Source organism: Mesoplodon mirus, assembly GCF_964341445.2.
Source record: "Mesoplodon mirus genome assembly, chromosome: 12".
NCBI classification, from domain to species: Eukaryota; Metazoa; Chordata; class Mammalia; order Artiodactyla; family Ziphiidae; genus Mesoplodon; species Mesoplodon mirus.
Genome location: NC_138988.1, coordinates 86228252 through 86255739, shown reverse-complemented (window position 1 = coordinate 86255739; position 27488 = coordinate 86228252). Strand labels below are relative to the sequence as shown.

The 27488-nt window shown below is 41.3% G+C and overlaps 1 protein-coding gene across 3 annotated transcripts in view; it reads left to right on the top strand.

Moving 5' to 3' along the window:
• The window catches only part of CARMIL1 (capping protein regulator and myosin 1 linker 1), a 322541-nt gene that overhangs the window by 140681 nt on the left and 154372 nt on the right, over window positions 1-27488 (top strand). For all 3 annotated transcript variants that reach the window (XM_082637868.1, XM_082637867.1, XM_082637866.1), the window contains exons 6-8: window positions 9798-9895; window positions 10232-10302; window positions 10562-10635. In XM_082637868.1, coding sequence (XP_082493994.1) covers window positions 9798-9895; window positions 10232-10302; window positions 10562-10635 — 243 coding nt within the window. The remainder of the gene's footprint in view (window positions 1-9797; window positions 9896-10231; window positions 10303-10561; window positions 10636-27488) is intronic.

Below are 27488 nucleotides of genomic sequence, written 5' to 3'. Positions count from 1 at the left end.
ATTTTAAACCAGGATTCTGTGCTTGGGTAACAGAGTTTGAACTTAGGGAATGTGTAGCTTGTTGGAAAGGGGGAGTTAAATTGGCTGAGGTGGAAAGGCAGAGAGATCCTCATGTCAGAAAGCTCCCTAAAATAATAGCGCATATTCAGAATACCTTCCTGATGGAAGGAGATGATACACAGCTCGCCGGAAATCCCTGCTGAGGAGGCCACGAAACCTCCCATAGAGCACAGAGATGGGTAGCTGTGTGCCTTGGCTGGTGGGGGCCGGAGGGGAATTCGGGGGACTGTTGTCCTTCATGGAATGTGTCCCTACACTGCTGCCGCCTGTAAATTAGGAGGCAAAGAAGCAGGAAAACCCGGCCTTCGTGTCTTTCAAACCTTTTTGGTGAGCGGAAAGTGGCTCCTGGGGGATAGGAGCTTCTCTTCAGTCTCTTCGGCTTCAGGAGACTTGCTTGGTCCTTCTCACAGCTCCTCCCTGGTCCCTTCCCTCCCGTCACACACCACAGTGGAGGGGCTGGCCCCGTGCTTTCTGGCTGCTCAGAAAGGGCTTCCTCCTTCTTGAAGCTGAAGTCACCTTGTGCTGCTCTGAGTATCCAGGTAGATGGTTGCCGAGGGAGCTAAGTGGTCCCAGCCCCGTCCCAGCCGAGTGGAGGGGGAGCCGGGGCTCCATCTCCAGGTCTGAGGTGTCTGAAAGGCCAGCTGTCTCTGGTCTCGTGTGTGTGGAGGGGACGTGAGGGTCCGGACGGGTGGTGGGATGAGGTGAGGCATGGCAATGGGGAAGTACCCAGAAGCAAAACAGTCTCAGGAATGCTTTCCATATCATCCCTAGAGCCGCCAGAGAACTGTTCGGGGTAATCATGAGTTAGCAGTAATTATAGAACCCATTTTCCTGAAACTGCACTTGAGTAATGTGACTTTGGACACAAGGTTCCTTCCAGAGTGTCCTTCCTTTCATTCCAAATCAACACCGATGGAATAAGAAAATTATTAAGTACAGCCTTATTCAGGAAGGGCTTATAAGACCCTCAGAGTGATAGTTAGAATATCTGTTTTCTTTAAAAGACAACTTTGTTTAATACTCTAGGAATTTGTCGTGGGGGGGAGATTATTGGTTTTATTTTTGGTTTGGATTCTCCCATTTTTTTTTCCTGGAGAAAGTTGTGTATGAAAAGTGTTTTCTCTTTTATCTTCCATTTAACTTCTTGTTAAAATGTTTAGGCAGCAAATACTAAACCACAAGTCTTAAATAAGCAGCTCCATTTCTAGAGAGGCAGTTACCTCTAGAGAGATTTCTAAATCCATGACTCTCCACCTCACCCTGATTTTCATTTCTGTCCCCCAGCTGCTCATCAGGCATCTCCACAAGGATGTCACCATGCACCTCACACTTCATATGTCCCAAACAGAACTTCTTACTGTTTCCCCTAAAACCTCTCCGTATTGGATATTCTATCTCAGTGAGTGGCTTCTTCATTTACATAGTCTCCCAAGTGAAAAGCTGAGCTGCTTTGACTTCTTGTTCCTTTTTTGCCCATCTAATTAGTTGCCAAGCTCTTTTGCTTCTGTCTTAATAGCTCTTTGGTCCTTTGTCTTTCTTCTCACTTGCCCAGTGCAGCATCTTTCTAGCTAGTTTCTCTGTCTCTAGTTCTTGCCCTTCCAACTGATCTTCCATACTGTCACCAGAATTATCTCTCCGTAACTCACATAGTGTCTATTCCTTGCCTAAGCTCTTTAATGGCTATCCTTCCTGATAAAATCCAAAATGTGTAGCCTGGCATAGAAAACCACTGCCGTCTTGCCCCATAGTCCAGCCTGTTGTTGAACACATCAGCCTCTTTTATATTTTCCTGCCTTTTATATAGGCCCCTAATCCTGACAGACTTCCATTCCAAAAGACATAGCCCAAATATGTGAAGAGTTTCTCATCAGTCAAGAGTTTATGTTTCCATAGAACTTTGTGATTACTGCCTATACTACCACATATCACATCATGTTATAATTGTTTGTTTATACGTTTATACATTCAGTGAGTATTTATTGACTTTCTACTGTATGCTAGGCAGAGTGCTAAGTGTTGGGGCCCAACAGTGAATATGGTCCCTGACTACCTGGAACTTACATTGGGAAGTTGCATTACTTATACCGGGAAAGAAACCCCCCAAAAAAGAAAAATGAGAAATGGTGAAAGATCAGGCTGGAAACATAGGCCCTGGTCAGTTTATATAGAGACCCCTGGTAAAGAGTTTGGAATTTAGTAGAGTTCCACTAGGAAGTCAGTGTAAAATTGTAAGTAAGGAAAGACATGGTTCCTTATATATTTTACGGAAATTATTTTTGCTTCTAGATAGAGTGGGTTGCGAAGGGGAAAGAGTAGAAGTAGAAAGCTAATTTGGAAATTATCAAAGCTAATTTGAAAGCTAATAGCTAAAGGTAATGCTATTAGAGATAAAGATGAGAGCGACAGATTTATTAAGATTTATTTTGGATAGAAGACATGATGATGGATTAGGTAGGTAGGTAGACAGCAGTGAGGAAAGGGAAGAACCAAGGATGGCTCTTAGGTTTCTGATTTAATAACTTAGTGCCTGACACTACTTTTCAGTGAGGTGAAGAGGGCCTAGAGTAGGGTGGGGCAAGTTTTTTTGGGGGAAAAATTACCAACCATCTTGTTTCACACATGCAAAATTTGAAATCTGGGACATCTAGGTGGGGAAATCAGATAGGCAGTTAGATATGCTTGGAGGAGAGGTCCAGGTCTGGAGATGTAGCACATGTGAGAGTCATTAGTGTAAAGAGGGTCTTGAATTCATGACTGTTGATAAGATCACCTGGAGAGAGATGTGGACCTAGAAGAGAAGATGTCCCAACGTTTAGAGGTCAAGCAAAAGAGGAAGAACCACAAAGGGAGCTGGGTTATTACTCTAGTAGAAAACCAGATTTTTTTGGTGGATTCCAGTGGGAAAGCAGAGCCTGGGAGAATTTTCAGGAGGAAGGAGTGGGTGATTGCAGAATGCTACTGGGCATTGAATAAGCCAAGGGCAGAGAGGTGTCCAGTGGACTGGCACCATGAAGGGCACAGATGACCTTGACCAGAGCAGTTCACGTGTTCTGATTGGGAGAGGCAGACTGCCGTGGCTGTAGGATGAACTCAGACGTGAGAATGTGGATGTGGTATGTGTAGAAAACTAAGTAGAGAAGTTTAGCTATGATGGGTATGAGGAATTTCAGGGAACTTCTGTTTGGTACTCAGAATGGGAGATATTAAAGTATATGACTGTAACAAGGGGAATGATCTAGTAGAAAGAGATTGTTGCCGGAGACGTTGTTAATAAACCAACAATATCCTTGAGAAGGTAAGAGGGGTACAGACCACAAGACACACCTGACCTTCCTTCTACCCTGGGCGCTGCTTGAGCAAAGGCCACATGTTTTTCTTAATCTGAAGTCCCTGGCCCTTGGCACATAGTAGATAGTCACCGAGGTTTTGGATGAGCACATACATTTCGTGCTTCCTCTGTGCCTAGTACATTGTTGGGAGAGGTGCCCTGGGAGTGTATAGAACTTACAAGATGGTAGCTCTGCCCTCAAACCATGGACTCTTGAGCTGAAAGTGATTGGGTGTAAGTGGGCGGTGAGTGAGTAGAGGCTGGCTGTGCAGAGGAGATCTACCTGGAAAGGATGGAGAGAATTTATAGGAAAGGGTAGGGAAAGGAGAGGCAGTTCAAATGAATATACCAACATGGAAGACGGTATAGATTATAATTTAGAAAATGACTGGGCAGAGAATTTAAATAAGCATACGTGACTTTCATTTCGCCTTCTTACCCAACATACACAGTTAGCTTGTCAAAATAAACTCTTTAATATTTTGTGACTTGCATGTTCTGCCTTTACTCGTGAAGTTCCTTAGATTGTATTACATGAGGTTGGCTGGGGAAATGTATAATTCTATTGGTGTTGGTCATTGTGACTAGAGAGAGTGGAAGGAGGAGGTAATCATACCCTTTCTTCTACGTTCCTAGTAGTCAACGCTGTCAGGAAGGGAAATAGATCCTTTACGTAAACAATATAGAACACACAAAAGAAAACAGGTCCCCGGTAATGTCATACGACCTACTCATAGTAAGTTGGAGAATATGATACTGTATTTGGAATTCTCAAGCCTTGTTTGAGTCATTTGTCCCATCAAATGTATTACCTGAGCCCATCGTGGGGCCCTTGGGTCCTTAGCTCTCACCTCCTTCCTTACTCAGGTAGAGCCTGATCATCGGGGAAAAGTCTGATGAGCAGAGATCAGAAAACTGGGTGAATCAGGAGGACAAACACAGCCAGGGCCTCAGTTAACATAATACGTTCTTGAGTAACCTAAGGTTGGCTGTATATATTATAAATGAAATGATAACCTGCCAGGACCTGAATTTCTAGTTTTAAATATAATTTTGAAATAACATCCATGATCAAAATTAAATATATAAAAATAGTATATATATATATCTGTAAAATATAACCAATCCCCTTGACTGTAGTCAAGAGAATGCTAGTAGGAAAAAAAAATGAAGAATTTTAATTAAAATTAAGTTATTACACCTAGAATCTTCACCTCCCTGCTACATGTATGTGTTAGGATGTTTCTCTCTCCCTCTCTTCCCTCCCAGAGTGCCATTTCCCTGCCCCCCCCCCATTAAATAAGGAAAGTTTATTTTAAAATATAGAGAAAATGTAAAGATTCAAGAAGAAAATTTAAAAGTCAGATCACCATTAGCATTGTTTTGTCAACGTTCTCATCTTTGCTGTGTGATAGTCAGTATCACTGGAGGCCTCATCTCTAAGGCAGTGATATTGGGAGGAAACTAGGGAAATATTTGTAGCCTAAGTGTTGTTTAATCCGTTTCACAGAGATATCTGTAATGGCAGTTCCCTTCAGGAAGCTGTTTTGTGTTATGGCCTTTAGGTTTTCTAATACCAAGAACCCTGGCTGTTCTCCAAAACCAAGCTAGATTTTTTTTTATATTAAATTAAATCATTAGGGCGAGTTAGAACTAATTTAGAAAATGTTTACTAGAGAACATAGATGAGTGAAATGTTTCCTGCCATCTAAGCATTTATTGTCTAAAGGTAATGTAAGAAAGTTCCACAAATAATATCACGAAGAGAGTGAAATATCCTCAGATTTCAGGGAAGGGAAAGTTCCATGTAACTTGGGATGTCAAGAAAAAAATGTTTGATTTGTGTCTGTTTTCCTCTTTGTTTTGAGAGGTGGGCTTTTGTTGGGGGTGAGCTCCAGGGAGAGTTCTGTGGGGGAAATGGCAGAGGTTGGAGGCTGGAGGCAGAGGCGAGGGCAGGTGCAGCTGTAACTTCACTTGCCTTAGGAGGACAGCGGCCAGCCTAAAGCAGTTAGAATTGGGAGCCTGCAGATATCACTGTGAGACAAAGGTAAGGCACACCTGGAGAGGCCCTGAATAAAAGCCTCTGGGATAGGCAGTAGGGAGCTAGTGAAGGCTTTTGAACTTTAGAATGAAATGACACCTACACTGAAGGGAGAGCCAGTCTTGTAGCACTGATTTATGAACCTGGGGGAAGAGAGCCTCCAGGTGGAACTAGAAGGTGTCAGATTGTCTGGTTACTTTAGGGGGCGAGACTCTTGGCAAGTTAATGCACTTCTCAATGCCTCAGTGTCCTCCTCTGTAAAATGGGAATAATGATACTCATGCAGTTTTGTGAGGATTAAATTAACTCATGCTGACTGCTTAACAAGTGCTCCACAAGTCTTAGCTGTATAGCCCGTTGCTGTTCTTACCCAGAGGCCCTGGAATGAAAGCCTCCACTGTTGGAAAGGAAATGGGTGACATCCGTAGGGAATTTCTTTGATGTTCATGACTTATTATTATATGTTTCCATGTAAGTTGGTTGCATTTCTCTAATTTGATTCTTTGTTGTTAAGTGTGGCTCATTACACCTTTTTAGGTGACAGAACAGTAACCTTCTAACATGATTTTCTTCTAGGCTTTCATCATATTGGATTATTCTTTCATGTATGTGACAATATGAAAGTTGGCTGGGTATTAGTGTCGTTATGTTAGGACAATGCGTCTTTACTACCATGATGAAAATGGAATTGCAAATCCCTTTTCAAGTCGAAAGCCGGTTAAGTATGAAAAGGTGAGGTTATTATAAGTGAAGAGAAGTGGCAAAATAGAAGTTTATGGTTAAACAACAGGAAGGTGCTTTACAGGCTGTGGCAGTTTCTATATTTTTCTAAAGCAGTAGGTAGCACTGTGTGGTGTGGTTTACGTCAATAAAACATGTCCTCTTCTGGAGACAACTGCCATATGGTATAGGATGAGCACTGGAACTGAATTTTTGATAAACCAATGAATTTACCTGGATTAAAATAATTTGCAGATTTTGTTTCCGTGTCAACAATTTAAGCATGAGATTTGCATAGAGAGCAGGCATGCTTGTCACGGAGTTCCCTGTTCTTACCACATAGAACTATTTTCTGAGTCTCGTGTAAATTAAGTGCACATAATGTAAATGTAGTTGGTTCAACTGTATAGTGCCGCCTGTTAGTGAGTGGCAAGATGTACATATCTGTTTGCTAGGATTTTGGTTTACCTCTTAGGGCACTTATTCTGACAGCAACTCCTTTGTCTGTGTCTGACGCACACGCGCTCTTTTTGTGTGTGTATGTGTGAGCGGGTGCCCTGTGGTGCATACACAGATGGCTCTTTGCTGTTATTTAGCTACAGGCAGAACTCATGTGGGGTAGATTCTTCTTTTCCTCATTGTCTCTGTCTAGTGTTAGAATACGTAAGAAACAGTTGCCGCCTTCTGGAAGTTTAGTTCTTATGACTTTACCTCTTACGTAAATAAAGGCACTTGTTTCATGATACTCCTTTAGTTCCTGATACCTAATTTTTTTTCCTTCCTGAAAAAAGAAGGATGAAAACTGTTACAGAAGGGGAGCTACTTGGAGAAGCTCAGACTGATACTTTTGAAGGGTGGTTTGAAGCTTAGGGAAAATGCCAGGTGTAACCTCCTCACAGCAGGGCCCTGTTCACATGGATGTCTACGCTGGCCGCTTCCCTCACTCTCCAGATGATTTCCTCCTACTTCTGAGTGTGACTGTCCAGTGCTGTTTTTGGAGTAAAATTAGGCTCTGGTTTCTGAACCTGCCGTAAGGATTAGTTTATTTCTCCCTATAATCCTAGACAGCCACCTTCCTATTCTTAATCCTACCAGCTTCCTGCCTTACTTTCTGTCTGTTTTGGACTAGCTCAACTTCATCCTGTGTGTTATTGAAACAACATGCCCTACAGTTCAGCTGAAATAAAGCAAGAATTTTAGAAGAGAAATGTGATCTCAGATGAAGTCAGACATAAATCCAGCTTGGTGTGTCCAAGGTTTACTTAATTCATCTGTGGAAATGCATCTGCTTCCAACCATTCTGCTCCTTCTTTACATAATACCTGGCTTCGCTGTCTTGTAGCCAGAAAATAATGCCACTGCGATACCAGAATGATGGTATTGAACCATGATGAACCATTCCGAATTGCCAGATTCTGTAATATCACTTTCATTATGCACATCTTCTTTAACCCACAGTTGTCCCCAAATTAAGAACTTTTAGAATAATGAGAGTTAATCATAAGTGTGTTCAGGTAAAATAGAGAAAAATCATGTTGCATTTGTAGATGCCATGCATTTACACAAGAATGTGAAGGGATCACTGATATTTGACATCAATTGGTAATACCTGCTTATGCTTCAGTCATAAAAATTATAAAGAAATAGGAGTGTTTTTCAATGCTAGCAGAATGCTTGTATTTAAACGCTTGGGTATGTATTTGAAGTTTTTCCTAGGAGTAGAACAGGCCAACCAGGCAGCTTGTCAGGCTCTAGCACATTTTATCTGGAATATTCATCCAATCCGAAAGTGGGAATAATTGGGACCATTCTCTTCCAGTACTCTACTAAGGTGATTGAAATTCATAAGGATGAGCATTATACACATAGCCAAAGTGCTTTACATCATTAAAGAAAGATTAAAATGATGTTCAGTGTGACTTGGTATGTTTATTTCACCATTTTGCACCCAGGGCCTGTCATGGTCCTGGGTGATTTTGACCTGCCAGCAGCCTTCCTCACAGCCCGTGACCTCTTCCCCTCCATCCCGCTTTACCCTTGATGGCCACACCCTAGACCTTGTCATCTCCTGGAACGGCTTCTCCTGGGGTGAAATCATCATTTAGTTATCTCTCTCAGACCACAGCCTCTAGTCTTTCACTTTCTTTTTCACTTTCAAGTCTTTTTCACTTTCTCTCCCTTGGCGGTGCCCATACTTGGACTTCTCGGGGGCCTCCAGGCCATGGATCCCTTGGCTTTCCCCTTGTTTCCATCTCCTTCCTGCCTTCCCTTCCTTTCCCGACCGCCAAGCCCCATGGTGTCCATCCCTTCAGTGAGGCCCTGTCAGTATCCCCCACTCCTTCTGTCCCCACTGTTTTTCTGGCTCGCCTGCCTGGAAAGCCTGCATCCCTGCAGCAAGCCAACTGCCCTTTCTCCACACACATTTGGGCTGCTGGGAGCTGTAGGAGAAGATCACACAGCTGTTCAGCTTGGTGCCACCAACAGTTCATGACCTTCACTCTCACTGGGCTCTTAATGGGTCCCAGGAAGTTCTTTTTAATTTCTCAAGCTATTTTATCTCTTTATTTCCCAGGTTTGCCCCAGGCGTATCCCCCACCCCTGTAGAAGTTTGTTTACAATGCTATCTGATCATCTTATACTCCCTGTGCAGCCTTTCCGTGGCTCCTCATTGCCCTGAGAATAAAATCCCAACCCCTTCCTTTGACCTCTGAGGCTCACTGTGACCTGGTTCCCACTTAGCTCCTAGATTCCTCTGTCATCCCCTCCCTATCACACGTTATTTGCTAACTGATTTGAACTGTGTTCAGTCTCTGGAAAGCACAGGCTCCCTAGGAGTTGTAGTCCAGGGGAAGAGATAGTAAAAGGAACAGCTCTTCCAATATGAAATGCCCAGTTTCTTGATGGGCATTTGTACTATGGAAGGACAGAAGAGGAGGTCTGTACTTTAATTCCTTGAAAATTAGTAATTTATATTTAGTGTACACATAATCTAATTATTATTAGATAAATTAGATAATGTATTGAGTGGAACACACCATTTTCTAACTATTCTAATAAAATCTAATGTTGTGAAAGAACTAAACATGGAGGATATTTATGTTGTTAGATACCTTTAGCTTACAAATGGGCCTTAAATAAAGGGCTTTATTATTAAGTTCCTATAGCTCTCCAGCTCCTAGTACTCAAAAAATAGAATTATATTTACCAAAATTGAAGAGATACCCATCTTTTTTTTTTTTTTTTTGGCTGTGTCGGGTCTTAGTTGTGGCACGTAGGTTCTTCACTGAGGCATGCGGGATCTTTTGTTGCAGTGCCTGGGCTTCTCTCTAGTTGTGGTGTGTGGGTTCCAGAGCACATGGGCTCTGTAGTTTGCAGCACGCGGGCTCTCTAGTTGAGGTGTGTGAGCTCAGTAGTTGCGGTGCACAGGCTTAGTTGCCCCGCGGCATGTGGGATCTTAATTCCCTGACCAGGGATGGAAGCCGCGTCCCCTGCTCTGGAAGGCGGATTCTTTACCACTGGACCACCAGGGAAGTCCCGAAACCCATCTTTGTTTAAGAAAAAATAATGGTGTATCACAAAATAAATTTCTGAGTGCATTTCAGAAAACTTGATTTTTGAAATGTATCGTTGTTTTTGTTGGTCTTACAGGAGAATCATGAAAAAAGTCTGCATGGAGCCATCTGAGCGACTGGCCAGTCTCCAGGCTCTGTGGGACAGCCAGACTGTGGCTGAGCAGGGCCCCTGTGGTGAGCATGCATTTTAAAACCAAAAAATAAATGGCTGGATGGCTGCCGTTTTGCCAGGAAGCTAAGTCTATTCCTAGTGTGCTACCGTAAAGGTACAATTACTTTTAAGGTGTAATTAGCACCGCACAGACTTTAGATTGGTGGAAAAACATCCTATATTTAAGCTATATTGCATCCTGCTATGTACTTACTGTAGAACAGGGGGGAGAATCTTTGCTGTTTTCCCAAAAGGAGAGAATAATCAGCGTTTTCAACATCGGCCATATTTAAGCTTTTAAATTTTAACTTCAAAAACATTTAGTCGAAAACCTGTCATATTTCTATTGTATAATTCAGGTGGATTTTCTCAGATGTATGCCTGTGTTTGTGACTGGCTTGGATTTTCATACAGGGAAGAAGTACAATGGGTAAGTGTATCTGTATGCATGCACACACACACTTTCTCACACACACACACACACACACCTGGAGAATATTCCAGTATTTGACTGGCTTATTTCGCTCTCTCTCTCTTTTTCCCCCCACCATTCATTGCTTGCTTAAAATCTTCCTTCCTCAGATTACATAAAAATCTGCCTGTGTCATTGTCTGATTCTCTTTGCATCTCTCTTGCTTCCCTGATCCTCTACGGGGACTGTTTATATGACTGAATTATGTTTCAAATAGGATGTGGATACTATTTATCTGACACAAGACACCAGGGAATTGAATTTACAAGACTTCAGTCATCTTGACCACAGGTAAGCTTCTTTCTTTCCTTTCTCTCACTTCTGATTTTGCTTTCAGAGCTGCCCTTGTCTGTCAGTACTTATAAGTGTACATTATCTCCAGAGAATCCTTTTTTTATAAGGGGAATCAGGAGAACCTAAGAATCTCTGGATTTTGCCTTTTAAGTAAGAGTTTCCAGTGTGTTTATCACTATGACTGGTTTGGGATGGGGGTGCATGAATGTACCTCAAGTCCAGGATTTACACTTATAAACTGTGGAAACAATTTAATTCTTAGGTTCTTATGCCAGCCCACACATCTATTTAATCTACCCTGTATATAAAATACAGTACTATTTTGCCTAATTGCCATTTAGAACATTTTTCTATAAGGGAACTTTATGCTAAAATCCTAACAAATGACTTTGAGTTTACAATTCCTTTATTGGGGATGGCTAGGGTTTATATGCATATATTGGTGGAAATCAGTTTGCCAGTATCTGCCTTATGATAGTGATAATAAAACGCTGAAGCCTGTTACAAGTTATTTGAGAGATTTTTAGGTTTTAAGATGTCGACTTTACTATATTTAGGGCTGTGGCTTGTGTGATCAGGCCCCGGAGAAGAAACTTCATTCCGTTCCCCTTCTCTGTGTAAGAGCAGACCTAGCAAAGTGATTCTGATACCTGATAAAGCTGAGCATTGCAACCCCCCTCTCACCCCACGTCCCTGCCCCTGGCAAGTCTTTCTGGTCATCTATCCCGGCCTATCTCCTCAACCCTGGAGATGCTGCTACATATTTTAGGTGGGTAGATATGATAGCTCCATCGCAATGAATCCCAGCTTGAGAAATCTTTTCTCTCTGTTTGGAATGCAGAGAGAGAAATCTGAGATTCCAGCTGTACCTTTCATGCCATTTGGACGATTGGAATTGTAGAGAGGTTGGTTGCCTCTTTTTATTACCACCATCATCTTGCCCCCAAAATACCATTTCAAATTATTTTTCCACTTACCTGGCAGGGAGTCCAGAATTGTAGCAGAGTCCCCTGAATTGAGCTGAATTGAGCAAAGAAAAAGTGTGCTGGATGGATATGGCCTTTGTGCACAGCCTGGGTCTACGGTGGATGGTGAAGCAGGCTCTGCTATGTCTGTAGATGTGGCTAAAGCCTAAAGCCCCCAATTCTCAAGCTCAGATTTGATTCCTTTTTGTGGAACAGGCAGTTTTCTCTTGCTTAGAGCCGTTCTCCCTCTTCCTATATTTGAGGGAATGTCATCCTCCCATTTAGGCAAGATGTTTCCTGTGTAGCTCATGAAGAAGTGCACTGAGAAACATAAATGGAAGATATTTTATTTTGTAAATATTTTCCAATAAAAACAGAAAATTGTACGTAGAATAAGATAAGAGTAGGTAGGCCTACAGTATCCAGTCTCAATGTTCTTGGTCCCAGGATCTCTTTATATTCTTAAAAATGGTTGCATTGTTCATATGGGTTTTATCTTTTGGTATTTATCATATTGGAAATTAAAACTAAAAACGTTTATTAAGTCCTTTAAAAATAATGTTAGTAAACCTATTATATGCTAATATAGATACCTTTTTTTTTGTGGTACGCGGGCCTCTCCCGTGGGGAGCACTTGCTCCGGACGCGCAGGCTCAGCGGCCATGGCTCACAGGCCCAGCTGCTCCGTGGCATGTGGAATCTTCCTGGACCGGGGCACAAATCTGTGTCTCCCGCATCGGCAGGCGGACTCTCAACCATTGCGCCACCAGGGAAGCCCCATGACTCTTTTTGAATTATGGTTTTCTCAGGGTCTACGCCCAGTAGTGGGATTGCTGGGTCGTATAGTAGTTCTATTTTTAGTTTTTTACGGAACCTCCATACTGTTCTCCATAGTGGCTGTATCAGTTTACATTCCCCCCAACAGTGCAAGAGCGTTCCCTTTTCTCCACACCCTCTTCAGCATTTATTGTTTGTAGATTTTCTTTTTTTTTTTTTTTTTTTTAAATTTTATTTTATTTTTTTGCTTTATAACAAATATAATCAGTTATACATATACATATGTTTCCATATCCCCTCCCTTTTGCGTCTCCCTCCCACCCTCCCTATCCCACCCCTCCAGGCGGTCACAAAGTACCGAGCTGATCTCCCTGTGCTATGCGGCTGCTTCCCACTAGCTATCTACCTCACGTTTGGTAGTGTATATATGTCCATGCCGCTCTTTCACTTTGTCACAGCTTACCCTTCCCCCTCCCCATATCCTCAAGTCCATTCTCTAGTAGGTCTGTGTCTTTATTCCTGTCTTACCCCTATGTTCTTCATGACATTTTTTTTTTCTTAAATTCCATATATATGTGTTAGCATACAGTATTTGTCTTTCTCTTTCTGACTTACTTCACTCTGTATGACAGACTCTAGGTCTATCCACCTCATTACAAATAGCTCAATTTCATTTCTTTTTATGGCTGAGTAATATTCCATTGTATATATGTGCCACATCTTCTTTATCCATTCATCCGATGATGGACACTTAGGTTGTTTCCATCTCCGGGCTATTGTAAATAGGGCTGCTATGAACATTTTGGTACATGTCTCTTTTTGAATTATGGTTTTCTCAGGGTATATGCCCAGTAGTGGGATTGCTGGGTCATATGGTAGTTCTATTTGTAGTTTTTTAAGGAACCTCCATACCGTTCTCCATAGCGGCTGTACCAATTCACATTCCCACCAGCAGTGCAAGAGTGTTCCCTTTTTTCCACACCCTCTCCAGCATTTGTTGTTTCTAGATTTTTTGATGATGGCCATTCTGACTGGTGTGAGATGATATCTCATTGTAGTTTTGATTTGCATTTCTCTAATGAGTAAAGATGTTGAGCATCCTTTCATGTGTTTGTTGGCAGTCTGTATATCTTCTGTGGAGAAATGTCTATTTAGGTCTTCTGCCCATTTTTGGATTGGGTTGTTTGTTTTTTTGTTATTGAGCTGCATGAGCTGCTTATAAATTTTGGAGATTAATCCTTTGTCAGTTGCTTCATTTGCAAATATTTTCTCCCATTCTGAGGGTTGTCTTTTGGTCTTGTTTATGGTTTCCTTTGCTGTGCAAAAGCTTTTAAGTTTCATTAGGTCCCATGTGTTTATTTTTGTCTTTATTTCCATTTCTCTAGGAGGTGGGTCAAAAAGGATCTTGCTGTGATTTATGTCATAGAGTGTTCTGCCTATGTTTTCCTCTAAGAGTTTGATAGTGTCTGGCCTTACATTTAGGTCTTTAATCCATTTTGAGCTTATTTTTGTGTATGGTGTTAGGGAATGATCTAATCTCATACTTTTACATGTCCCTATCCAGTTTTCCCAGCACCACTTATTGAAGAGACTGTCCTTTCTCCACTGTACATTCCTGCCTCCTTTATCAAAGATAAGCTGACCATATGTCCGTGGGTTTAACTCTGGGCTTTCTATCCTGTTCCATTGATCTATCTTTCTGTTTTTGTGCCAGTACCATACTGTCTTGATTACTGTAGCTTTGTAGTATAGTCTGAAGTCAGGGAGCCTGATTCCTCCAGCTCCATTTTTCGTTCTCAAGATTGCTTTGGCTATTCGGGGTCTTTTGTGTTTCCATACAAATTGTGAAATTTTTTGTTCTAGTTCTGTGAAAAATGCCAGTGGTAGTTTGATAGGGATTGCATTGAACCTGTAGATTGCTTTGGGTAGTAGAGTCATTTTCACAATGTTGATTCTTCCAATCCAAGAACATGGTATATCTCTCCATCTATTTGTATCATCTTTAATTTCTTTCATCAGTGTCTTATAATTTTCTGCATACAGGTCTTTTGTCTCCTTAGGTAGGTTTATTCCTAGATATTTTATTCTTTTTGTTGCAATGGTAAATGGGAGTGTTTCCTTGATTTCACTTTCAGATTTTTCATCATCAGTATATAGGAATGCCAGAGATTTCTGTGCATTAATTTTGTATCCTGCAACTTTACCAAATTCATTGATTAACTCTAGTAGTTTTCTGGTAGCATCTTTAGGATTCTCTATGTATAGTATCATGTCATCTGCAAACAGTGACAGCTTTACTTCTTCTTTTCCAATTTGGATTCCTTTTATTTCCTTTTCTTCTCTGATTGCTGTGGCTAAAACTTCCAAAACTAGGTTGAATAAGAGTGGTGAAAGTGGGCAACCTTGTCTAGTTCCTGATCTTAGTGGAAATGGTTTCAGTTTTTCACCATTGAGGACGATGCTGGCTGTGGGTTTGTCATATATGGCCTTTATTATGTTGAGGAAAGTTCCCTCTATGCCTACTTTCTGCAGGGTTTTTATCATAAATGGGTGTTGAAGTTTGTCGAAAGCTTTCTCTGCATCTATTGAGATGATCATATGGTTTTTCTCCTTCAGTTTGTTAATATGGTGTATCACGTTGATTGATTTGCGTATATTGAAGAATCCTTGCATTCCTGGAATAAACCCCACTTGATCATGGTGTATGATCCTTTTAATGTGCTGTTGGATTCTGTTTGCTAGTATTTTGTTGAGGATTTTTGCATCTATGTTCATCAGTGATATTGGCCTGTAGTTTTCTTTCTTTGTGACATCCTTGCCTGGTTTTGGTATCAAGGTGATGGTGGCCTCGTAGAATGAGTTTGGGAGTGTTTCTCCCTCTGCTATATTTTGGAAGAGTTTCAGAAGGATAGGTGTTAGCTCTTCTCTAAATGCTTGATAGAATTTGCCTGTGAAGCCATCTGGTCCTGGGCTTTTGTTTGTTGGAAGATTTTTTATCACAGTTTCAATTTCAGTGCTTGTGATTGGTCTGTTCATATTTTCTATTTCTTCCTGATTCAGTCTTGGCAGGTTGTGCATTTCTAAGAATTTGTCCATTTCTTCCAGGTTGTCCATTTTATTGGCATAGAGTTGCTTATAGTAATCTCTCATGATCTTTTGTATTTCTGTAGTGTCAGTTGTTACTTCTCCTTTTTCATTTCTAATTCTATTGATTTGAGTCTTCTCCCTTTTTTTCTTGATGAGTCTGGCTAATGGTTTATCAATTTTGTTTATCTTCTCAAAGAACCAGCTTTTAGTTTTATTGATCTTTGCTATCGTTTCCTTCATTTCTTTTTCATTTATTTCTGATCTGATTTTTATGATTTCTTTCCTTCTGCTAACTTTGGGATGTTTTTGTTCTTCTTTCTCTAATTGCTTTAGGTGCAAGGTCAGGTTGTTTATTCGAGATGTTTCCTGTTTCTTAAGGTGGGATTGTATTGCTATAAACTTCCCTCTTAGAACTGCTTTTGCTGCATCCCATAGGTTTTGGGTCGTCGTGTCTCCATTGTCATTTGTTTCTAGGTATTTTTTAATTTCCTCTTTGATTTCTTCAGTGATCACTTCGTTATTAAGTAGTGTATTGTTTAGCCTCCATGTGTTTGTATTTTTTACAGCTCTTTTCCTGTAATTGATATCTAGTCTCATAGCATTGTGGTCGGAAAAGATACTTGATACAATTTCAATTTTCTTAAATTTACCAAGGCTTGATTTGTGACCCAAGATATGATCTATCCTGGAGAATGTTCCATGAGCACTTGAGAAAAATGTGTATTCTGTTGTTTTGGGATGGAATGTCCTATAAATATCAATTAAGTCCATCTTGTTTAATGTATCATTTAAAGCTTGTGTTTCCTTATTTATTTTCATTTTGGATGATCTGTCCATTGGTGAAAGTGGGGTGTTAAAGTCCCCTACTATGAGTGTGTTACTGTCGATTTCTCCTTTTATGGCTGTTAGTATTTGCCTTATGTATTGAGGTGCTCCTATGTTGGGTGCATAAATATTTACAATTGTTATATCTTCTTCTTGGATCGATCCCTTGATCATTATGTAGTGTCCTTCTTTGTCTCTTCTAGTAGTCCTTATTTTAAAGTCTATTTTGTCTGATATGAGAATTGCTACTCCAGCTTTCTTTTGGTTTCCATTTGCATGGAATATCTTTTTCCATCCCCTTACTTTCAGTCTGTATGTGTCTCTAGGTCTGAAGTGGGTCTCTTGTAGACAGCATATAGATGGGTCTTGTTTTTGTATCCATTCAGCCACTCTGTGTCTTTTGGTGGGAGCATTTAGTCCATTTACATTTAAGGTAATTATCGATATGTATGTTCCTATTCCCATTTTCTTAATTGTTTTGGGTTCATTATTGTAGGTCTTTTACTTCTGTTGTGTTTCTTGCCTAGAGAAGTTCCTTTAGCATTTGTTGTAAAGCTGGTTTGGTGGTGCTGAACTCTCTCAGCTTTTGCTTGTCTGTAAACGTTTTAATTTCTCCATCAAATCTGAATGAGATCCTTGCTGGGTAGAGTAATCTTGGTTGCAGGTTTTTCTCCTTCATCACTTTAAGTATGTCCTGCCACTCCCTTCTGGCTTGTAGAGTTTCTGCTGAGAGATCAGCTGTTATCCTGATGGGGATTCCCTTGTGTGTTATTTGTTGTTTTTGCCTTGCTGCTTTTAATATGATTTCTTTGTGTTTAATTTTTGACAGTTTGATTAATATGTGTCTTGGCGTATTTCTCCTTGGATTTATTCTGTATGGGACTCTCTGTGCCTCCTGGACTTGATTAACTATTTCCTTTCCCATATTAGGGAAGTTTTCAACTATAATCTCTTCAAATATTTTCTCAGTCCCTTTCTTTTTCTCTTCTTCTTCTGGAACCCCTATAATTCGAATGTTGGTGCGTTTAATGTTGTCCCAGAGGTCTCTGAGACTGTCCTCTGTTCTTTTCATTCTTTTTTCTTTATTTTGCTCTGCAGCAGTTATTTCCACTATTTTATCTTCCACCTCACTTATCCGTTCTTCTGCCTCAGTTATTCTGCTATTGATCCCATCTAGAGTATTTTTTATTTCATGTATTGTGTTTTTAATCAATGCTTGATTCATCTTTAGTTCTTCTAGGTCCTTGTTAACTGTTTCTTGCATTTTGTCTATTCTATTTCCAAGATTTTGGATCTGGGAAATAGAATCTTGGATCATCTTTACCATCATTATTCTGAATTCTTTTTCAGGTAGAGTGCCTATTACCTCTTCATTTGTTAGGTCTGGTGGGTTTTTATCTTGCTCCTTCTCCTGCTGTGTGTTTTTCTGTCTTCTCATTTTGCTTATGTTACTGTGTTTGGGGTCTCCTTTTTGCAGGCTGCAGGTTCGTAGTTCCTGTTGTTTTTGGTGTCTGTCCCCAGTGGCTAAGGTTGGTTTAGTGGGTTGTGTAGGCTTCCTGGTGGAGGGGACTAGTGCCTGTGTTCTGGTGGATGAGGCTGGATCTTGTCTTTCTGGTGGGCAGGTCCACGTCTGGTGGTGTGTTTTGGGGTGTCTGTGGACTTTTTATGATTTTAGGCCACCTCTCTGCTAATGGGTGGCGTTGTGTTCCTGTCTTGCTAGTTGTTTGGCTTAGGGTGTCCAGCACTGTAGCCTGCTGGTCGTTGAGTGAAGCTGGGTGCTGGTGTTGAGATGGAGATCTCTGGAAGATTTTCGCCGTTTGATATTATGTGGAGCTGGGAGGTCTCTTGTGGACCAGTGTCCTGAAGTTGGCTCTCCCACCTCAGAGGCACAGCACTGACTCCTGGCTCCTCAATTTGGGATGATGTGTTGTCTATTCATGTATTCCACAGATGCAGGGTACATCAAGTTGATTGTGGAGCTTTAATCCGCTGCTTCTGAGGCTGCTGGGAGAGGTTTCCCTTTCTCTTCTTTGTTCTCACAGCTCCTAGGTCTCAGCTTTGGATTTGGCCCCGCCTCTGCGTGTAGGTCGCCGGAGGGCGTCTGTTCTTCGCTCAGATAGGACAGGGTTAAAGGAGCAGCCTCTTCGGGGACTCTGGCTCACTCAGGCCGGGAGGGAGGGAGGGGCACGGAGTGCGGGGCGAGCCTGCAGCGGCAGAGGTCGGCGTGACGTTGCACCAGCCCGAGGCGCGCCGTGCGTTCTCCCAGGGAAGCCGCCCCTGGATCCCGGGACCCCGGCAGTGGCGGGCTGCACAGGCTCCCGGAAGGGCGGTGTGGGCAGTGACCTGCGCTCGCACACAGGCTTCTTGGCGGCGGCAGCAGCAGCCCCAGCGTCCCACGCCTGTCACTGGGCTCCGCGCTTTCAGTCGCGACTCGCGCCCGTCCGTGGAGCCCCTTTAAGCAGCGCTCTTAATCCCCTCTCCTCGCGCACCAGGAAACCAAGAGGGAAGAAAAAGTCTCTTGCCTCTTCGGCAGCTCCAGAGTTTTCCCGGACTCCCTCCCGGCTAGCTGTGGCACATTAGCCCCCTTCAGGCTGAGTTCTCGCCACCAGCCCCAGTCCTCTCCCTGCGCTCTGACCGAAGCCCGAGCCTCAGCTTCCAGCGCTGCGTGCCCCGGCGGGCGAGCAGACAAGCCTCTCGGGCTGGTGAGTGCTGCTCGGCACCGATCCTCTGTGTGCGGATCTCTCCGCTTTGCCCTACCCAGGTATGTGGGGAGTTTCTTGCCTATGTGGGGAGTTTCTTGCCTTTTGGGAGGTCTGGGGTCTTCTGCCAGCGTTCAGTAGGTGTTCTGTAGGAGTTGTTCCACGTGTAGCTGTATTTCTGGTGTATCCGTGGGGAGGAAGGTGATCTCCACGTCTTACTCTTCCGCCATCTTACCCGGAAGTTGTTTGTAGATTTTCTTGATGATGGCCATTCTGACCAGTGTGAGATGATATCTCATTGTAGTTTTGATTTGCATTTCTCTAATGATTAATGATGTTGAGCATTCTTTCATGTGTTTGTTGGCAGTCTGTATATATTCTCTGGAGAAATGTCTATTTAGGTCTTCTGCCCATTTTTGGATTGGGTTGTTTGTTTTTTTTGATATTGAGCTGCATGAGTTGCTTGTATGTTTTGGAGATTAATCCTTTGTCAGTTGCTTCATTTGCACATATTTTGTCCCATTCTGAGGGCTGTCTTTTAATCTTGTTTATGGTTTACTTTGCTGTGCAAAAGGTTTTAAGTTTCATTAAGTCCCACTTGTTTATTTTTGTTTTTATTTCCATTTCTCTAGGAGGTGGGTCAAAAAGGATCTTGCTGTGATTTATGTCAGAGTGTTCTTTCTCTTGTTTTCCTCTAAGTGTTTGATGGTGTCTGGCCTTATATTTAGGTCTTTAATCCATTTTGAGTTTATTTTTGTGTATGGTGTTAGGGAGTGTTCTAATTTCATTCTTTTACATGTAGCTGTCCAGTTTTCCCAGCACTACTTTTTGAAGAGGCTGTCTTTTCTCCACTGTATATTCTTGCCTCCTTTATCAAAGATAAGGTGACCATATGTGTGTGGGTTTATCTCTGGGCTTTCTATCCTGTTCCATTGATCTATATTTCTGTTTTTGTGCCGGTACCATGCTGTCTTGATTACTGTAGCTTTGTAGTATAGTCTGAAGTCAGGGAGTCTCATTCCTCCAGCTCCGTTTTTCTTTCTCAAGATTGCTTTGGCTATTCGGGGTCGTTTGTGTTTCCATACAAACTGTGAAATTTTTGTTCTAGTTCTGTGAAAAATGCCATTGGTAGTTTGATAGGGATTGCATTGAATCTGTAGATTGCTTTGGGTAGTATAGTCATTTTCACAATGCTGATTCCTCCAATCCAAGAACATGGTATATTTCTCCATCTGTTCGTATCATCTTTAATTTCTTTCATCAGTGTCTTACAGTTTTCTGCATACAGGTCTTTTGTCTCCTTAGGTAGGTTTATTCCTAGATATTTTATTCTTTTTGTTGCAGTGGTAAATGGGAGTGTTTTCTTAATTTCACTTTCAGATTTTTCATCATTAGTGTATAGGAATGCAAGAGATTTCTGTGCATTAATTTTGTATCCTGCTACTTTACCAAATTCATTGATTAGCTCTAGTAGTTTTCTGGTAGCATCTTTAGGATTCTCTATGGATAGTATCATGTCATCTGCAGACAGTGATAACTTTACTTCTTCTTTTCCAATTTGGATTCCTTTTCTTTTTTTCTCTGATTGCTGTGGCTAGGACTTCCAAAACTGTGTTGAATAATAGTGGTGAGAGTGGGCAGCCTTGTCTTGTTCCTGATCTTAGTGGAAATGGTTTCATTTTTTCACCATTGAGGACGATGTTGGCTGTGCGTTTGTCATATATGGCCTTTATTATGTTGAGGAAAGTTCCCTCTATGCCTACTTTCTGGAGGGTTTTTATCATAAATGGGTGTTGAATTTTGTCGAAAGCTTTCTCTGCATCTATTGAGATTATCATATGGTTTTTCTTCTTCATTTTGTTAATATGGTGTATCATGTTGATTGATTTGTGTATATTGAAGAATCCTTGCATTCCTGGGATAAACCCCACTTGATCATAATGTATGATCCTTTTAATGTTCTGTTGGATTCTGTTTGCTAGTATTTTGTTGAGGATTTTTACATCTATGTTCATCAATGATATTGGCCTGTAGTTTTCTTTCTTTGTGACATCCTTGTCTGGCTTTGGTATCAGGGTGATGGTGGCCTCGCAGAATGAGTTTGGGAGTGTTCCTCCCTCTGCTATATTTTGGAAGAGTTTGAGAAGGATAGGTGTTAGCTCTTCTCTAAATGTTTGATAGAATTTGCCTGTGAAGCCATCTGGTCCTGGGCTTTGGTTTGTTGGAAGATTTTTAATCACAGTTTCAATTTCAGTGCTTGTGATTGGTCTGTTCATATTTCCTATTTCTTTCTGGTTCAGTCTCGGAAGGTTGTGCCCAGTAGTTTGGAAGGATTCATAATGGCACAATTTGAGTGTTATGAGGGTCATTTGAGAGGTTTTACAACACTCCGTGTTTGTATTTTTCTCATTTGGGTATGAGTTAGGGAGAAGAGAACGGAGGAATTAGAGGTGCAAGAGGAGAGATTAAATGGGCCGTGTGTTGAGCTGGAGTTTGTTAGAAAATAGGGGCAATAGTTCTCATATGTACTGATGACTTTTCCCACTGTGGCTGTTGGCTCCCATGTATCTCTATTTGATCATAATTCAGATACAAATAAGCAATTTTGTTTACAATTAAAATGAGATTCTGCATGCATTTATACGTTGATGTCCCTGAACCTGATCATTTCAGCAGACTTCCTTCTAGAAAGCTGTACACATTTCATATAGTCAGTCTGAAAGCTCCCCTGATTGTCCATCATTGAAAGCTTTATTTATTTATTTATTTATTTTTATTTTATTTTATTTTTATTTTTTTTTGCTGTACGTGGGCCTCTCACTGTTGTGGCCTCTCCCCCTGCGGAGCACAGGCTCTGGACGCACAGGCTCAGCGGCCATGGCTCACGGGCCCTGCCGCTCCGCGGCATGTGTGATCTTCCCAGACCAGGGCACGAACCCGTGTCCCCTGCATCAGCAGGCGGACTCTCAACCACTGCGCCACCAGGGAAGCCCAAAGCTTTATTTTTCGTTCCATTCTTTTTCCCCATTGCATTTAGTCATCAGAGGTAGATGACTTAAGGGTCCTTGAAATCATTAGTGCTCCCAGGATGGAAGTTCCATGGGGGCTGGGCTCTCTCTGTCTTGTTCACACTGTATGACCTGATACTCTGCAGTCAGACCAGTGGCTCAGAGTGAAGGTTTTTCAAGGGAAACTGAACTGCTCTAGGATAGCAGATCGGAATCCTGGGAGGCTGAGCGGATTAATTTTTAACACATTTTTGACCAGAGATACATTACAGCCAGAGGTGTTAGTTTCTGCAAAAATCCCCCAGTCAATAATGTGTTAAGAGTCTATCAGATTACTAAAATACTTTCTTCCCCGTACTCAAGTTGGCAGTTGTTGCTCTAATGGCACCCAGTTTTGCTCTGCGTTACCTACTCCAATCCAGGGCTAAATCCTGTCTGGATTCCTATGCAATTCCATCTGTTTCTTTCAGTTCACTCGCCCAGTTCATTGTCTTTTTGCACCCAGGGGTTTGTAACTACCGTTTTCTAGGACCAGGTCAGATACAGAGTGGGAGATCTGGGTCATGTGTGTGGTACTGATGTTTATGTTGCAGGTCTAGTAACAGGGAGGACCAAACATGGTCTTGGCAGCTTTATCATCTGGAGCGCAGAGATGGAAGAAACAGTAATCTCTGTGTGACCCCATCATCACACATAGGAGACAGATTTAGAAGAAGGTGCAGATCTGGGGACAGGGCAGTGCCCTTGTTATTGTTCTCATCACAGAGACCTTACTAATGTCTTCACCCTCTGATTTGCCTAGGATCTGCTCTTCTTCAGAGACATGCCCAGTGGTATGATACATGTTATATCACATGACCTATAGAGCCTCATGTACTGAGAAATAGAGAAGCTTATACATCGTATTGAGGCTTCTTAGGAGTCGTCCAGCATGCTATTCTCTCTTCACTGTAGACCAGCCTCTCTGTTCCTATATATTCTGCTACCTCACTAGACCGCTTAGGGTCTGCCCAGGAACTTCAAGGTAGATTTATAAGCAACTTGAATGCTGTAACTGATTAATGAATTAATTGATTCTAACTCACGAACTATGGCTCTATCAGAATTAAATGTAGGGCCAGGTACCCTGTTGTTGCTGAATAAGCATTCAGGTATGAGGATGACAGCGGTCGTCCTGGATCCATCCAGTTAGTCTCTGGAGGAGAACAGGAATTAGGAAGTACTTGGAAAAATGCCCATTCAGTTATTACTTATAGCTTCCAACATTTTATTTAAGTGTATTCTTAAAATTTATTCTAGTTTAGGTATCAGTGGGCCGAAAAGATGACACAGATACTTCTCATGGGATCTCTCAGTGGCCTGTGAGCTGACATGTTAAAAATGTAATTACACTGTAATTTGGAGTGGCAGGGAACGATGAGGTTAGGGGTAGTGGTGCCGAGGAGAAAAGAATATATAGCTTTAACTACATCGATTTTTCTTGTTCCCTGAAGATTTTTAAGAGGAGCTAATCTTCTCCCTCCTCTAAAGCCTCCGCGACATGCATCATCGAGCTTAAACTTGGCTCATGAGAGCCCAGCCAGCCGTTCATCCCCTTCAGACTCATGTTTTTGTGTTGTCATATTTCATACTCATCAAGGTGACATTCATGTGCCTGATGCTTTCAGGGAAGAGTTTGGAGTGTGGATTCATGTTTGTCAAGGTTGTCCTGAAGCCACTGGTATACTTCTTTCCTAATCTAAGCTCCTTCTCTTTATTCCTGCTCTCATTTAAAAAGGAAGAAGTGCTGTTTGGAGTGCGGAATCAGAAGCATTAGCTTCTATTTCCATTCCTAAATTTCTGTAAATAATTCTGTAAAACAGTGGTCTCCAGCCCGGGTCAGATGGACTGTATGGTGAACACAGTAAATGATGATATATTGAGGAATGTGGAGAAAAGAGTAGAACTTGTTTTATGCTTATTTTTTTCTTATCCATTTTATGTGTGTGAGTATGCTTTTTTTTTTTTTTTTTACTGAGCCTAATATATTAATATAGTAGCACATGTATATAATTTATAGATTAACACACAGATTTGGGGGAGATGTGTGCTCAGAATACTTTTCAGTGAGGAGAGAACGATCAAAAAATTTAGAGAATACCCCTTTAGGCCTCTGGCATGTCCTCATCGGGGAAGTGTTTCAGGTTGTCATATCGTCACAGAGTTGGTGAGCGGTCCAACTCATCAGCTCATTTATACAGACGTATGCATTTATATGTTGATGTCCCAGTACATCAACATACATCTATATAAATTAGCACATCAGGCAGGATTGGTATCCATGACATTTAAAAAATTTTAAAGCTCTCCCACTCCCATTTTCAAACTAGATGTAAAGGAGAAAAGTCTAAATTATCCCCATAAAGGCTATCAAATGAATACGTCAGGAACAGACTGCTGTGGTTCTGAGTTTTACCAGCCTTTCTACTACAGAGCATATTTCATCGTGTGCACACAGAAAGCAGGAGAGTGGCAAAACTCTATATTCTTGCATGAAACACTTCCTTCGAGCCTTTAAATGTTTGTAGGATTTATTGGGGGGAGCTCTTCAATCCTGTGGTATGTGGGCACACTCAGATAATCACAGTGTTGTTCATTGGATTATTACTCTGTACCTTTGTGCTTTTCTTGCATTGTAGATTATGGGGCCTGCTAGACATCCTTCCAATCTGTCAGTCATTTTTGTTCGTCAACACTGTCCTGGAGTATTTCACACTCTTTGAAAGTCACAGTGTTTTTACAGTTTCAGGGAGGAGGCGGGCGGGGGCGAAAGAGTAAGGAGGGAAATTTGGCCCAAAAATAATAACTGGAAAAATTGAATTCTTACAAAGTCATCTAGATCACAAAGATCAGGTGAGAACTTCGAATTCAATAGATTATCTAGAATCTAGAGTGGCAAAGAATTTGGCAAGTGATTTAGACTCCAAATTGCTTGCCAACTTCTTTGTTTTTGCATTTTAACTTCTTTTAATAGCCCCCAAATATTAGTTTATTTTTGATGTCCAAAGGAATAAGAGGACAATCGTTGTTTAAGAAATCACCTCAGAATACTTCTTAGTGTTGGCTTTCAAATTAGAAACTAAGTGGTTGGTTGGATGTAATGGAGGGGGTTTGAAATTTTTGATTTGAAAATCCATGGATATGCCACCCTGGATTCCCCTGTAGAGTAGGTTGAAGACTCTTGACACTATGGAAAGCATCTGACCCATTAGATGATAGCACAGTGGTTAAGACAACCAGATCATAGGTCACAGTGCCTGGGTCTGAATCCTGTCTCTGTCCAGACTCACTTTGTGACCATGGGCAGCTCGCTAACCTCTCTGTGCCTTGGGAGAGGAGGGTGGGTCTCCATCTATAAAGTGGTGTTAATGACAGTGCCTCCCTCCTGGAGTTACTGTGAAGACTACATGGATTAATGTATTTAAAACAGTTCGTGCTAGTACATAAAAATGTTTAAATAAATACTTGCTATTTTTATATCCTACAAGATTTGCCCTCTTTTTAAATGAACAGCTATATTAAGTGACCAGTTTTCTTAATTGAAAGAAAAAGGATTAGAGTTACAAAATCCCTACATTACAGAAAATTTTAGATATTTCAGAGAGTAGTTTATGGTCTTTTCTATCTTGCTTCTGTCTTGTCAGTTTTATGCTGGTATTTTCTTCTAGAAAGATAAAAGCGAAAAACTTGGTTCTTTTGAGTTTTAAGGGAAAGTTTGGATTATTCAAAGGTGTCAGCTGAAATGAGAAATAAGGATCCCAACTTTTATTACTAACCCCAACTAGAGGCTGGACAAACAACAACAACAAACCAACTCTATATGTAGTACGTTTACGTCAGTAGAAAGTTACGGGGTAGGAACTGTCTTGTCTCTGTTCAGCAGAGTATAAGAAACAGTTCTGCCATGTGGCCCTCCAGGATATTCGCACTGGCTCTTCCTTTTCAGGGTTTGGAGTCTTGAAAGGTTTTTGCTCCCATTTTAAGGAAATGGTAGAAGTGTCACATGAGAACATACATGAGAATACTGTGTTGTGAGGTTGCCTCAGGAGAGGCTTCCCTCAATGGCTGTAACTCTTCAAGGCTAACTTCAGATCAGAAGTCACATGGTAATGAAGAGTCATTTAGGAAGTCAAAGCAAACCATAGTGGGATATACAATAAATGCCATGAACTGATGGCAAAAAGCTGTTAACCACTTCCCACCCTGAGAAAATCAGTCAAGATGACTAGCACGGGTGTTTGGAAAGCTTTCTGCATTGTGTAATATAATCATTATGTAATATAAGCAGTACTTAGTGAAAACATGGGCAGGAATTGTTCCTGAGTGACACAGACCCCCCATCAGGGAAGTGCAGGGAATTGTCTGCAGTTAGGTGACATCAGCACGGCAGTTGGGAGACGCATGTGAATGCAAATTGAGTATTTATCCAGGATTTGCTTATGTGTTCACTGATAACTGCGCTCTGAGAAAGCCGTCCCAGAAAATGAACTCTCAGAAATGAAATTAGTTATGTAGTGTCTTGTGTATTTTCTATTTAAGGGGGGCCAAATCAGAGGAAGAGGGAGACAGGGAGAATGGGCTAAGCAGCAGCCATATTACTACCTTTTCTAACCTGGTGTCACACAGCATCACTGGACGACATCTACCTCTGTGTTGTTTCCAGTTTTTGACAATTATGAATACAGCTGTTATCAGCAATACTATCGGGTTGGCCAAAAAGTTTGTTTGGGTTTTTCCATAACATCTTATGGAAAAACTCAAAGGAACTTTTTGGCCAACCCAATATGTAAGTTTTTGTGTAAATAAAAGTTTTTATTTCCCTTAGGTGAATACCCAGAATTGAGGTTGCTGGATCGTGGTAAATGTACATGAAACTTAATAAGCCACTGTCATACTGTCGTCCACCTTGAGCGTGCCATGTGCATTCCCATCAGCAGTGTATGAGGTTTCAGTCACTTTGCATCCTGGTCAGCACTTGATATTGTCACCTTTTTTTTTTTTGTTTGAGCAATTCAGTAGGTTTGTAGTGACATCTTATTTTGGCTTTAAATTGTATTTCTCTAATGGCTAATACTTTTGAAAATCTTTCATGTACTTATTTGCCTTCAGTATATTTTCTTTGATGAAGTGTCTGTTTAGATCTTTCCGTTTATTTGAAAAACTTGAGTTAATTATTTCTTATTACTGACTTCTGAGAGTTCTTTATACATTTTGAATACCAAGTCCTTTGTCAGAACTGAGATTTGCAAATATTTTCTCCCAGAATATGGTTGTCTTACCCTTCTCTCAACAGCATCTGTTGCTGAGCAAGAGTTTTTGACTTTGATAAAGTCCAGTGTATCAATGTTTTTTTCTTTGCTTTTGGCGTCAGATATAAAAACTCTTTGACTAAGCCATACATTACTCTGTTGACCATTTCTTCTGGGATGGTGATGTGTCTCATGTAGAAG